Genomic DNA, 13,273 nt, shown 5'->3' on the forward strand with positions numbered 1-13,273 from the left:
CTTTCTATTTTTCCTTGTTCTTTTTTAGCTAAACCAAAACGACATGAAACAAAGACATTGACAATGCCCACGATCGAGATGTTATATGTATACCCTAGTGATTTACTATGTTTCCCATTTAAGACAAGGGACGAAAGGCGAAATAAAGGCCTCAAAATTAATGCTGTTTTCCATCGCTACATTTAATTTCAGCTTAAAATTTCGTGATATTTGTGAGTTCATTATTAAGCTCACGACAGAGTCTCGTTTCAAGGTGCTGTCTCGTTTAGTTGATCATTTTCGATACAGCTTTCTTTTTGAATAGCCTTTAGAAATCCGAGGAAGAAATCAGCATTGAAGATTAGAACCGCAGTGTTAATTTCGACTACATTGTTTCCCTGCGATTAGGAGGTGTAAGGAATTTTTCGACTCTCTCTGATTTCTACAAGGTATGGAACCCGAGTTTATTTACCGAGAGGGAAGTACAGTAGTACTTTACTAAATTTTTCACCATGCAAATTAATTACCTATCAACAAAAGCCAATTTTCCTAAGATTGGCGATAGATTATCATAAAAACCACCATTTACGACCGTTTCAAGGCCTGAGAAGTCGAACCACATTTCAGTTGTTGTGTCGGTCTGCAAAATGACAGATAGGAAAGAAGACATGCGGTAAGGACACGTACTTCTTCAAAATGTCTTTCACTTTGCGGTTTGTTTCCATGCAATGAGACCACCCCGAGCTTGCAAAATGGTACAAATATGAAATAATAAGAAACCAATGATTAGTAAAAAAAAAAAAAAATCCTCATCCCAAAGAGTTATATCGTCGCAGAAATAATCGGGCCGCTTTCAAAGACTCAACACTGATTAAGGTCTAAGCTACATGTCGAAATATCGTTGAGTCAGTTTTTTGTGGCTGAGAATGGGGAAGAAGAAAAATGGATTGCAATAACAAACCTGATATTGGTGTGCGGTAAGGAAGATAAGTGTATATCAAGACGCAAAAGCTGTGCCAACTGTTCGCATGTGTCTTTTCCAAATCCAGTGACAAGAAACAGATAGCTCATCTTCTTATCTTTTATCTCCGGTTTTCGTGGACGATTATCGTAATTTAGACCACCAGCCACGAGAAACATGTTCTGCACAATGATTGATCTTCAAAAAGTTGTTATCTGTAAAGCTGTATCTTAAAAGTGCCAACTTCAGTGTTGCGACTGCATGGTCACCCCATCTGAGTTGGACTTGCAAAAAGCAGCCGACTCAAGGCGGAGCGTCTGGGAGAGATTAAAAATATTGCCTTGATGTTTCCAGACATTTTCAGCGAAGCTTTTTGCGTCCCTAACGTGACTAGATATGAAAGATGTGTTACTTGTTTGTCGTTGCCACTTCGCGATCGTCGCATAAAGCCTCTTTCTAAAGTATGAACAATGGACCAATTTGTATGAACATAAAATTTACTTTACCTATAGAAATTGTTGTCGTCCTTAAAGTTGTCATCACTACAGAAAACGAACGAATCGAGATCATTTGATTTATTAGTGGTTAGGGAGTTTGACCTGCAAATTGTTTTTGGAGAAAAATATCCTTGCGATGACATAATCGTTATAGCTTTTTGCCAACGGTTTTGGGAAATTCTTATTATAGTTTCACGATCATATCAGAGCCACAGACTGATAGTACTTGGAACCTAATTACAATCGCTCAGGTTCGTTATTTTTAGAACATAGTTGTCTAAAATTAACCATTGAGTTCTTATTCGTGTCTCAGACGTTGGGTTAGGATGTGGCAAAGCTCGCTGTCTAACAAGTCGTTGGCTCAGACTTGCCACTGACCTGTTTATGGCACACTTCAGTCAGCTTGTAAATTGCTACTTTACAAGCTTTAGAGCTACAAAAAAAATACCATTAACAACGCAAGTAGTGTATCCGGTAAACTTCTGTCCAAAGAGATGGTTATAACACGTCCTTAGCCTTTTTGTATTCCGCGGAAAATTGCAACTCACAGTTATCAACAGATAAAAATTGTCCCGTCATCAATTAGACAAATCAGCTAATAAGCATAGTCACCATAGATAGAAAAAGTTTAATTGATGAAATAATCAGTCTTCTTCATTAACTCAACTTGTACTTGAGATTACATGTAAAACTGTCATTGGGCTACTTTCTCTTGACCCATTCGCCTACTAACATTTCGCTGACTCAAGGATAGCTTGAAGAAATGTAGAAAGATGTTATCCGTTTTGTCACGATGATTTAACGGACATTAGTGAGGGAAAATAGTGAACACTTATTGTTGTTCACTGGTGCTATGCAAGAGATAAACTTGGGGAACCTTCTTCTCTGACACTTGTTTCAAATTATGGCGAAGCCTAGAGGAAACGGAACAACGGAAAGGAACTGGTATAAGAGACTTAAACAGTGAGTAACTCGCCTAAATATGACTGGATGAAACTCAAATACACCCTGCAGTAAAGTTATAAGCTGCAGAAAGGAATTCATATGTGCTGGACATAAAACATGGAGGATCAACTGAAGGTTAAACAGCAGCAAGCGAAGCTTGTTTAAAAATTGCATCTTTATGTTTGAGCAATACACCGGCGAGTTTGCAGAATATCTTACCGAGAAAAAAATAATGTATTGTTTAATTAATGTTTGAGGGGGCAAGAGCGTGCTAATGAAGGTCGACTGACAGACCCTCAGCTGGAAGAGCAAGGTCTCGCTGGCCCCGCTGAGCAGTTATAAAACTTCGCGCCGTGCGACCCCAAGTTTCTTCACCTCAGCGAGAGATTTACGTCGGTGCTACTTTGTTTGAGGAGGCAAAGATTCAACTGTTCCCGAAAATCACACTGTGGATGAGCGAAAAGATATTAATACACCTTGTGTATTTCAGTCGAATATATTGCTCTCGTCACCATGCACAAGAGTCAATGACGTGACATTAGCAGAAAATGAACTAATAAGGTTAATTCATTTTCAAGAACTTTTTCCGGGATTCTCGTCAACCTGTTAACACAGCTCTAAACAAGCGACCAGATAAGCATTGTTGACATGCTGAAGTAAGCCACTGCAGTTTCTGCACTTGCGAGATTCGAGCGCCATATGTAGTCAAATTGTCAATTTGAAGTAATTACATGTTGCTAATTCAGTTAAAAACTACGCTGTCATCGATATCTACAAGAGAGACTCTAATAAGTACAAGGTAGAAAATAAAATCCATTTGCTTATCCCAAGCAAAATTTAATCGTTTACATGATAGTAGAAAAATTGCACAGCGGGTAAATATTTATTTACTGAGGAACGCTTTTAAGTGCGGTGTCAGCGACTCCAGACTTGTTATTCGGATGTTGTGAATAAATCCAAGCCAGCCACTGTCTTTGCATCATTAATCTTCATTTGTGCCGCATAACTTGACATAACTGGCTTGCGTCCAGGGTAAAAAAACAGAAGTCCAGGCCTGAGACTCTCCGGTGGTAGGTCAATATGGCTCAACATGCTCTGAAGTGGAACAATAAAAGAAGAGGTCAATCTTTTCTTATGAGGTGTCTAATCTGAGATCAATTCATTTAGTTGCAAAACCCATCCATCACTAATCCCTGAGACATGCGAATCTTCCCGTTCCAGCTTATGATAACAACAAAAAATAGAAGAATATCTTGGATTCCAGTGAGAGTAATCCAACTGAATTGAAGTCCAATCGGAAGAAACTTCTCGCAAGCCGTCAAGCGGTTGATTGGTAAACAACGTTGAAAACACTTCACTACCTGATGAGATGCCATTCCATCAACCTCTAAAGGAAATATTTTTCTTCGACACCACTAAGAGAATTTTCATCTCAATGGAAATAACTGATATAAGTAGGGAGTTGTGCTTTATACCTTTGCCTATCTTATTTAGAGATAAACCATAACCTTGGAAGAGTGGACAGACTTGAGAGAAGTATAATCTACATGTGCAAGTATTTCACATCTTACAGAAATTTACATGAGCGACGAACGTTCTCCACTGATTTTAAGGACAGTTAACTATTGGACTTTCCCCTCGTAAATGTAATGAGCCAGAAAGAATATGTAGAATTGGGAAAGAGTGTTGCTTTTCTCTGTGAGCTGTTTTCGTGAAACAGGAGGACTGTTTTGAGATCGCACAGTAAATGTTACAGCAAATAGAACCTTCTCTGTAGGAAAAAGTATTGCACATGGTCGGTGCTCAGAAAGGAGACAATGAGTTCACATCTGTTGCGCATTTTGTGAAACTTTCCTCTGAACTCTGAAGTGATATGTCGGTGCTTCCTTTGTTAGTAAGAACGGCTGGGAGCCATACTACCTGTGGTTTTTTAATCACTCCGACAGCTCCCTTAAACCGTGATAATTTACATCAAAAATTGTTACCAACTCTATGTACGCAAGGAGAAACGTGACTTGAAGAGAATCGGTTGACAATTCGATAAATGCGCGAGTCTACTGAAAAGAAAGAGAGAGAGAGACTGAAGAAGCAAAAACGAACTCAACCGGTTACAAAGTATGATAGAAATATGAAGTACACTCGGTGTTCATCAGATAACGAAGTCCTAGAGCTGAATATCTAATCAACAAACTTTTTTCCTGGCGTGTAGCTCCTGACCACAAACTTGGTTCTCTCATCAAAGCGAGAATTTTCACGTCTTTTAATTTTTTTCATCTTTGGATATTTGTGTTCTTCAAATCAAGCACCTCATTGAGAGCCTTGTTGATGTTCAATGCAATCAAAAGACGGCTTTGTTGACATGTAACGCTGTCGTATCCATGATTTGACAGTCACAATCTGAGCGGTCTGTTTGTGTCGGGATCGATTTCAGCGCGCATTCTCTGACCGGCCAAATCTCAGCGAGAGAAAACCCTGCTAATTACCTTTGATAGAAAAAGCCTGCACTGCGACGTGAAACCCAACCGTTTTCTATCTTGTTTTCAACGCAAATGTATCCAAGAACGTACGATGTTCAGCCGAGTTCGTACTCCTATCCTCCACAGAGTTATGCAGGAACAGTGCATTATCCTCATGGATATTCTCAGTCGCGATTTACCAAATACAGCAACGTTCCTATACAGCCGCAAGATCTCTCAGAACTGCCGCAGCACCCTCCACCTCCACTTTCTCACTTAACCGAGCAGCTGAGTGGAAACCACCGCACTCAAACAGAAGATCGGCCTTCGTGTATGCTTCAAGAAAAAGCTATACCAGTTTTCTTCCGTGTCACTCCGCGTCCGTTTGATGGACGCAGAAACCGTCGAGGATCAGAGTCCTTCGACGATGGCGTGAAAGGTAACTTCCTTGATTGATTTGGTTTCCATGCAAAATTCCCTGCTGTTTTACTTGTATTGCACGGCATGAGTTACTAAAACGAAAGCAGGAACTCATGGTTTCGTTGTTGCGTTTCTTAGGGGGATTGTCGTATTATTTATCTATAGTTTCAACAGGACTTGATACAAATATATTTGGGTATGTTTCAATAGGAGAGATTTGGAGAAAGAGTAAATACTTGGTTAAACAGAAAAATAAAACTTCGATGATTCATAGAATAAGAATACGAAATCAAACTCTTATTTTCAAACATAACATTGGCTACTTTCCATGCAAAGCTTCCACTTTGACTAAAAAAAGAAATTAAAGAAAGAAAACATTTCCCGATCATGCTGGAGCGTGTTTCGACGCAAATAAATTGTCACCAATCATACATTACAATCACTCTTCCAACTAATTTAGGTCAACAAAATCTCCCAATTAACTCTTCTTATTTGCTCTTTAGCCTCTCGGTAATAGCTGATCAAACGAAGGAAAAATGCTTTAGATCTTCATGTTGTTTGACAGTTTCAATTGATGAACTAAAACAACAAAGCTGACTTAACATGGAAGGCTGTTTGCGAGAGTTACGCTATTATCATTGAAATTCTGCAGCTTAGTTGGCCCATAAGCTACCAAACCACAATCAAAATGTGAAGTAAATGTCGGGGTACTTTGATTAGCATTTTTACAATATATGTGCGTTGGGATTATATAATCTTGTTGTGGAATAGTAGTAGAATACAACCACTGAAGACCTGAGCAGTTCCCGAAGGGTTTTGCGTTGTAAAGCTCTATCATACAACCTCATTCGCCAACCTTGGATTGTACTAAGAAATCTTTCCACATCCTACTTAGTGGCGTAAGTTTTCATTTTCAGTTTGAAAATTGCAAGTTTTAAATCGAATACCACAAAAGAATGCTTTCTCTGATTGCGCGTAGTAACAATTTGAGGTTATCAGTGAGCCGCCTGGAGAGGAAATGCACAGAATCTTATTTTAGACAAAACAACCTTTTCATGATAGAATCATAGACCCCAACAGGATCAACGATTTGTGGAAAAGATTTAACTTTCAAACTTAACTATGCCTGATCTCTTAATTTTTTGTCTGTCTGTAATGAGAGTTCCGTTGCAAGTCCAATAGGAAAAGGAACTCTGCCGTAAAGCTGTCGTCTATTTTGGTGGTCTGATAACACCCTTTCTTGTGCTTCAATTACTAATTTATCAGACCTGTGGTTTTAGCAATTAATGACACTTGAAATTGGCCACAAGAGAAGCCTCACATCAGTGTAAAGAACAAGCTCCTTAACAGACCTGCTGAAAGCCTCAAGAAACTTTATAGTAAGGAGACAAAATCCCTCATCTAACCCAATTGTCTGATTACTTCTGAGTTCTCTTTGCTGAGAAATGTAAACTGCCTTACAAACTTTCCTAATATATGAACCATCTTTGATATCACCTTCATAACGCAAAGTGCTTCGGAGGACAAAATTACAATTCTAGAGTTAGAAGTGTATAATTAACAGACTCAAACCTAAATCAGACAAGAGAGAGTCGAAATTCATTGTTGACAGAATTTACAAAATATAATCTGGTACCGACTTCTGTTTGTGAATTACTTCTTGAAAGACCAAAAACAGATCCACAAAAATCCCAACTTGAGCTAAGTTGATTGTTATGTTTTGCGGTTTGAAACAAAGTAACTTCCATTAAGTTTGATGTTTGAAACTAGGACTATTTGTTCAGTGCGTCGTAAGTTGGCCTTGCCTATGAAGATTCAACTTAGATAAATACACAAAATTGATTCATACAGAATTTGCCAAAGTTTAAAAAGGGCGACTTTATCGTTTTCCGATGGCTCTCTTGGTCATAACGTCTTGGGAAACTTTTGTGTGCTTAAGGAAGAATTGACCTCCTCGAGTTCCATCTACTGTAGAAACTTACTCGCAAAACAAGCTGTATGCAAAGTAAGGCATTCTCTAACTGCCCCACAAACAAACTATCGTCTTAAAGAATCGTTTGCAATCAAAAATTTTCTGCTATTTCTGGCTGAAGATAAGACCACTTTTAAGTCTTCAGTAGCGAAATGCATGATTGCGAAATGTTCATGAGAACTCAGTGAAGCATCTTTGCTTTACATACACCGTTCTTCGACCATGGAAAATTCAGTTGGTGTAGGCTTTCTAAAATGTCCACATCATGAAATCTGTTTCTGTCTGAAATCCTTGGACAAGAACAAAGGATTGAGTAAAGAGAATGGCAATGGATTGAGTAAAGAGAATGGTATCGGTCTGACTGATTATTTAAATGCCTTTGTTGGCTCACGCGATTTCAACGTCAGATTCTTTCTTTGTTCTACACTGTGAAATACTGTTACTTGGAGGATAATTAACTTAATGGATCGTGGTGGTGAGAAATATTCATTTACGCTAACAAAAAATTAACACTAACAGCTATTACTCAAGTACATACAAACCAAAAAAGGAACCATAGTGAAAAAGTAGTTTGATTGAGTTTGAACACAAGAATTGACTATCCAAAACAATAACGAAAATGCCATTATTTGACACACCAGCCAAAACTCTAAACAAAAGTTATAAATCATTAGGTTCGCCACTTTCATTGACATAAAATTGCAGTAAGAGTAATAAGCTTTTTGCCTTATCTTAGAAACGGGAGATCGAAAAAAACCACAAAAATGTTGATTTTAGTGGAGTGCTTAAGGTGCGGTTCATATGAAGGGAATTCAAAAGACACCGAACCTCAGTCATCTCCAACGACGACACAGCCTTCGACAACCACACCTATTCGAGTGTTAGTACTTCCTGTATAATGATGGAGTTTCTGAAAGAATTCTTAAGGACTTAAAGCACAACAGTGTTTAATTAAAAAGGGAGGTTTGGTATTAATGTGTTTGCACTCTTTTTATCCAAGTTACATAATGTGATGGGCCCATCTGAAAGTCATCAAAATGGCGGATTCGCATCATTTTCGGCGCCGAAAAAGTAACGCTAACTCTGTGGCTGAATTTTCTGCGTAGCAGAAAAGGAGTGTAGCAGGTTTTATCCACCGAGATAAGATTAAACTTCTTTTTTGAACGCTTTCTATAGACATAAAGAAGTTCAAACGTTCTAGGCAAACACGATCATAAAGGAGAAATGCCCCGAGGCTCAAAGAAGCATTCCATTGTTTGTTATTGTTCTGCGTGATTTGTTGAGAAAGTTTTGGACTGAAAAAAGAAACAAACAAGACATAGATAACTTATGGTTCTGATGGATTCTCTTTGTCTTTTACTGCAGTTAATATTCTTATCTCTAGATGAGTTTTTGATAACTGATTTTCTCTGTCGAGAACATTCAATCAATTTATCAATTTATCAATTTATACTCACAAAGAACACCATTCAGGAGGAGATGCCTGAATTACTGAGTTGTGGTTCATCTTTCGAGAGACTAGCGCGATGAATAATGAACATGTCCCGCGAAAGAAATCCCTAGGATCTCAAGCGTAGTCTTGGATCAAATTTTGGCACAACAGAAGGTACTCGCGTGTGAGACGCAAACCAAATGCCGTGTAACGCACATATATGAAAGGATTTAAAACCATGGCGGTCACAACTGATTCAACAAGCAAATGAAAACATGAAAATACGCGTGACCAGCATTAATACCAATTTTTTAAGCGCAAGTGTTCCACGCAACAGCTCGAGTGGGAATGACTACTGACAGTAAATCAATACTTACTCTTAGCGCTCTGAGTCCAGTCGGCTTTCGAACTTCATCAGTAACATCTTGCTCTGCCGTGCGTCATGGCGGCTTCCTTTTAACTCTAAACAGACCAATGCATTGCTGCTGCTTCTTCCTGACTCTTTGCATGACTACTAACAAAACTTAATGGCTCTCACCTTCACTGCGTGAAGATCCCAAACAGCTCTGATGCGCGCAAGCATTCCTACAGAGTCTCTATTTTGAACTATTCGTATTCAAAACAAAACCCAGACTGGAAAGACCATTAAAAAGCCGCAGTGGAGATTTTTTGTTTAAATGACTTTAACATCTGAGTTAATTTCTTTTGAGGAAGGGAAAGAAGTTGATTTGAGAGACTCCCTGGCGCGCTGCTCAGTGAGTACCGACTTGAATTATTTTTGGTCACCCTTTTTATTTCTTAAACAGATTTTCCCACTTCTGAAGAACAAACGGGGTCGGCCACGGATACTAAGAAAAGAAAAGAGAGGACAGCTTTCACTAAACACCAGCTCCAAGAACTGGAGAATGAATTCCTTCGTAACAATTATCTAACAAGATTAAGGAGATACGAAATTGCGGTGAGTTTGGACTTGACTGAAAGACAGATAAAAGTTTGGTTTCAAAATCGACGAATGAAATGGAAGAGGATAAAAGGGAAGCCTTTACAAAAACGGGGGAGTTATTCTATCGAGGATGAAGAGGAAGAAACAGCATGATTGCTTTGGGATTAAATAAAGGAGACTGTAAAGAAAAACTGAATCCAAATTGCATAGTAGAACAAAGGAAACTTTGAAAGGTTGGATATTGTCAACGGATTTGGAGACACAAGCTTATAACTTCAAGGAAAGCAAGCGTGCTGAACGACAGAAAGAGGGAAAAATCATCTAGTCAGAAACAAAAGGGACAACATAGGTAAAATTGGAAAGATTTTCTGTACCTAAAAAACTTTGTTATTTGAATGGAGGGAATATTAAAAATAGAGCAGGTTGGCGATCCATTGAATATCATAATCGTGGATTGATAAAAAAAAATATATTATTGCTTTTATCTATGTATGGTATGTAAACTCTTGTCACACATATTTAGAATTTGTAATTCGTAATGAAAAGAACATGAATGCCGATTTGAAATGACAAATTTAAAGTACAGTGAGAGGAAATCGACCACTGGAGTTAGTAACTAAAGACTGAAGAGGGACAAAAACAATGTAATTTAACCTTTGTCATTCGTTTTTCTTTTTCCGAATCCGGAAATCCTACCCTTTTTCCAAATGGAGAGAATTTTACAGGATTGTAGTTAAGCTTGATGTATCAGTTTTTAAATTTCTTGTTGCCACTTACCCCCAAAGAAAACTACTATCGGTACATACAGTGTCAAGTCTCAGCTTGCTAAAATCAAAAAGATTTTTGGGGCCAAGTGGACTATGTGATCTATTTTCATGTACTTTGTGTTATACCTGTTACAGTAAAAGGTCATAATGAGTTACTCTACGATTATTTATCCAGTTTTAAGGGGATGCAAAGGGTGAATGATTCAATTAACCTGTTGTATTTGTGGAGCTACAGAGTATCATTTGTATCCATTCTGCACGTCTCCTAGATTTACGAAAAATATGTTACTGACTCGAGCCCAACTTCACTGAAAACATTACTAAACAACGTCAAACCCAAACCTTAAAAAGTGTTGTGTGTTGTTAGCTTAACGCCAAGAGTGATGGACATGTTTAAGCAACACCCGATAGAGTTAAATAGTCACTTCAATGGAAATTTACTTCGACGGAAGGGCCAATATTACAGGATCCACTGAGGAACTAAACACAGAAAAAAGTCACAATGTCATAAAACTGTGCAGATGACCTGACACGCAGAAGCCCCAGGTTCGGCTTGTAGATGAGTGCATGGGTAGTTGAATTAGTTTACAGCGAAAAGATTATAGGCAGTTTCTCTTTGAATGATTTACTTTTTCCTCCGTGGCCCGAATCGCTATAACCTCACTAGTTTGTGTGAAAATAAATATCTCCGATAAATTGTTGCAGGACGATAGTCTTCATTTATAATACTCAGTATAGGCTGAATATCCTAAGCTTGTAGCAGTAAAAAGTGGTTGCTACAATGAAACATTACAAAGTGCAGGTTTGCCACACAACGGAGAAAATCACACCAAAGCTGTAGCCTGAATATCAAAAATATTCGCTTAGGAAAAAGACATCTGGAAATATTTCATGAGCAAGCCGATCACCCTAAGCGCTTCCGACGAGAGCAAGGGTCACTGTCTCTGACACGCCGGCGGTTTGTGTTAAACGCTGACTTCAAAACCTTGATGATAGTCTGTCTGACGATATGTAACCGATACACGATTGATTCCAAGCCCCCTCCGCGTTGAAAGAATCTCTGTAGGACTCTAAAGGTCTGCCAAGTGCAAAACAGTCGGAGTTAAGAATTTTGGTACTGAATTTTTCGAAAATTTCAGTCATTCGGATCTGTATAAAAATGTTGGAATTGTGAGTTTAATGAGACAGTATCACGGTTTTTGCCTCTGATTATTTTGTAGTCTGGAATCCGTTTTAGCCTTCCCTAAACTTAGCTATCCTGGTTTATTATCGTCTTTTTAGTGTCTTTCTATTGTACTAAACCGATATTTTGTAGTCATTTGCAATCCTTTTTTCTTTTCGGTTTATTTTTGTCTCTTTGTGTTTTTCTATCTTACAAAACTAATATTTCGTAGCTGGTCATTTTACAATCCACGAGAATCTTCTCCATCCTAAGCCATGCTCGATCTTTCTTAATTAATTATTGTCTCTTTTGTGTTTTTATGTCTGAGCGAACCAATATTTTTTAACCCTCTAGAAGATAAATTTGTTCAAACATTGTGACGTCGTCGTGGGTACCTTTATATTCCAGAAACGCAAAACAAAAAAGCGATCATATTTTTTTTCACAAAAGATGAAGAAACTGTAACGTTTCGCACATTATGTGGAGCCTGTACTAAACAGACGATGTTGTGATTCACTTCTGTAAGAGGAGTGAAATATCTATAAACAAATTTTTGTCAAGCAAATTAACCTTTCTTTCTGTCCGCCTCGTTTCTTTCTCCTCAATTAAACTTCCGTTTTAAACATATGAGTCAATTTATCATCTCTCAAGGAAAACCATCTTGATATCAATTGAAGTTCATTTCGTTGATTTTCTTTTTAGTTGTTATTTCCTTTTCGTTTTTGGTTCTTTTCTTTTTGTCATTCATTAAACCTCATCTGGGGCAAGCAAAAATTTTTTGTAACAGATAGTCCCCTATATTCTTATATTTCATTTATTAACTTGGAAACCTTTTCTATTTTCCTTTAGCTAAGTCATATTTACGAAGTGGATCTAATTTATTTTAACACTTGCTCAAGTTTTATTGACTCCATATGCTAGGGCTCATTCAGATGGAGAAAACGAATCTAATATCAATTAAATTTTTGTATACAACACAAAATGCTGTAATTTCTAAGTTGAACAACAACAGAAAATGGTGATTTCAATTATCGCTGTCTACAAATAGAATGAAAGCAATGCGATTTTTTGACACATAAGTAGGTTCACTTGAAATTCTTTTTAAATTCTAATAAATTTTTGTCTTTATGTAGGAACGACCAAAACATTTGATAGGGCACTTTGCAACATAATCAAGCCTGATATGTGCTGTGGAGTATGCTAGTTTTGAGTGTATAAAGCCAATTAATGTTGAACTTCGAATGCAGGTCTAAGGGAAGACCAATGGAAAGTCCAAATAGTCCATAAAACAGTTATCTTGATCGATCAGAGGTTCAAATATCGTGATATTTTTTGGAGAAGTTCGAGATGAGGTAAACTTCCCTTTGATGGATCTTTTATTTTACGTTCTTTGCAAAATCTTCTACATAATTAGCTAAATTACATCTCAAAGGTGAAAACAGTAACATAAATAACTGAAACAGCTTAGTAGCTTCCTGCGGAAACCTCGCCAATTCACACAGATTCACTCCCTATTAAAGGTGTAGAAACAAAATTGATTCTTCACCCGTTCAAAAAAAGACCAAGTTCTTATCTTGCAGATCAAAACGCAATTTAAATGGGCGACATTTCCTATTTAATTTCTGATTATAGATACCTTTACTCTTTGTGCACTTTCTCAGCAATGCACAAATCCAATCTGGCGACCGGATCGCTAAGGTTTTTCGGCAAAAATTTCTTAATTAATTTTCCACATTCAT

At 37.7% G+C, this 13,273-nt stretch overlaps 1 protein-coding gene and 1 long non-coding RNA gene across 2 annotated transcripts; one reads left to right on the plus strand and one right to left on the minus strand.

Moving 5' to 3' along the window:
- Nucleotides 1–3,194: 3,194 nt before the first annotated feature.
- On the minus strand, nucleotides 3,195–9,334 carry LOC111320855 (uncharacterized). Its single transcript, XR_002693901.2, has 2 exons — nucleotides 9,040–9,334; nucleotides 3,195–3,477 (listed from the first exon to the last, which is right to left on the minus strand). It is a non-coding gene; the product is annotated as an uncharacterized LOC111320855 (long non-coding RNA).
- On the plus strand, nucleotides 4,314–11,079 carry LOC111320854 (homeobox protein Hox-A9a). Its single transcript, XM_022923569.2, has 2 exons — nucleotides 4,314–5,277; nucleotides 9,469–11,079. Exons 1-2 carry the CDS (start codon nucleotides 4,932–4,934, stop codon nucleotides 9,756–9,758), a joined length of 636 nt encoding a protein of 211 aa, XP_022779304.2. The 5' UTR covers nucleotides 4,314–4,931; the 3' UTR covers nucleotides 9,759–11,079.
- The last annotated feature ends 2,194 nt before the right edge of the window (nucleotides 11,080–13,273 follow it).

This window comes from Stylophora pistillata, chromosome 12 (assembly GCF_964205215.1).
Source record: "Stylophora pistillata chromosome 12, jaStyPist1.2, whole genome shotgun sequence".
Lineage (NCBI taxonomy): Eukaryota > Metazoa > Cnidaria > Anthozoa > Scleractinia > Pocilloporidae > Stylophora > Stylophora pistillata.

Excerpts from the sequence above, each read along its gene's own strand:
- LOC111320854 (XM_022923569.2), top strand. The coding sequence starts at position 4,932 with ATGTATCCAAGAACGTACGATGTTCAGCCGAGTTCGTACTCCTATCCT. Across the intron at positions 5,278-9,468 it reads CTTCGACGATGGCGTGAAAG|ATTTTCCCACTTCTGAAGAA; the intron begins GTAACTTCCTTG and ends TTTCTTAAACAG.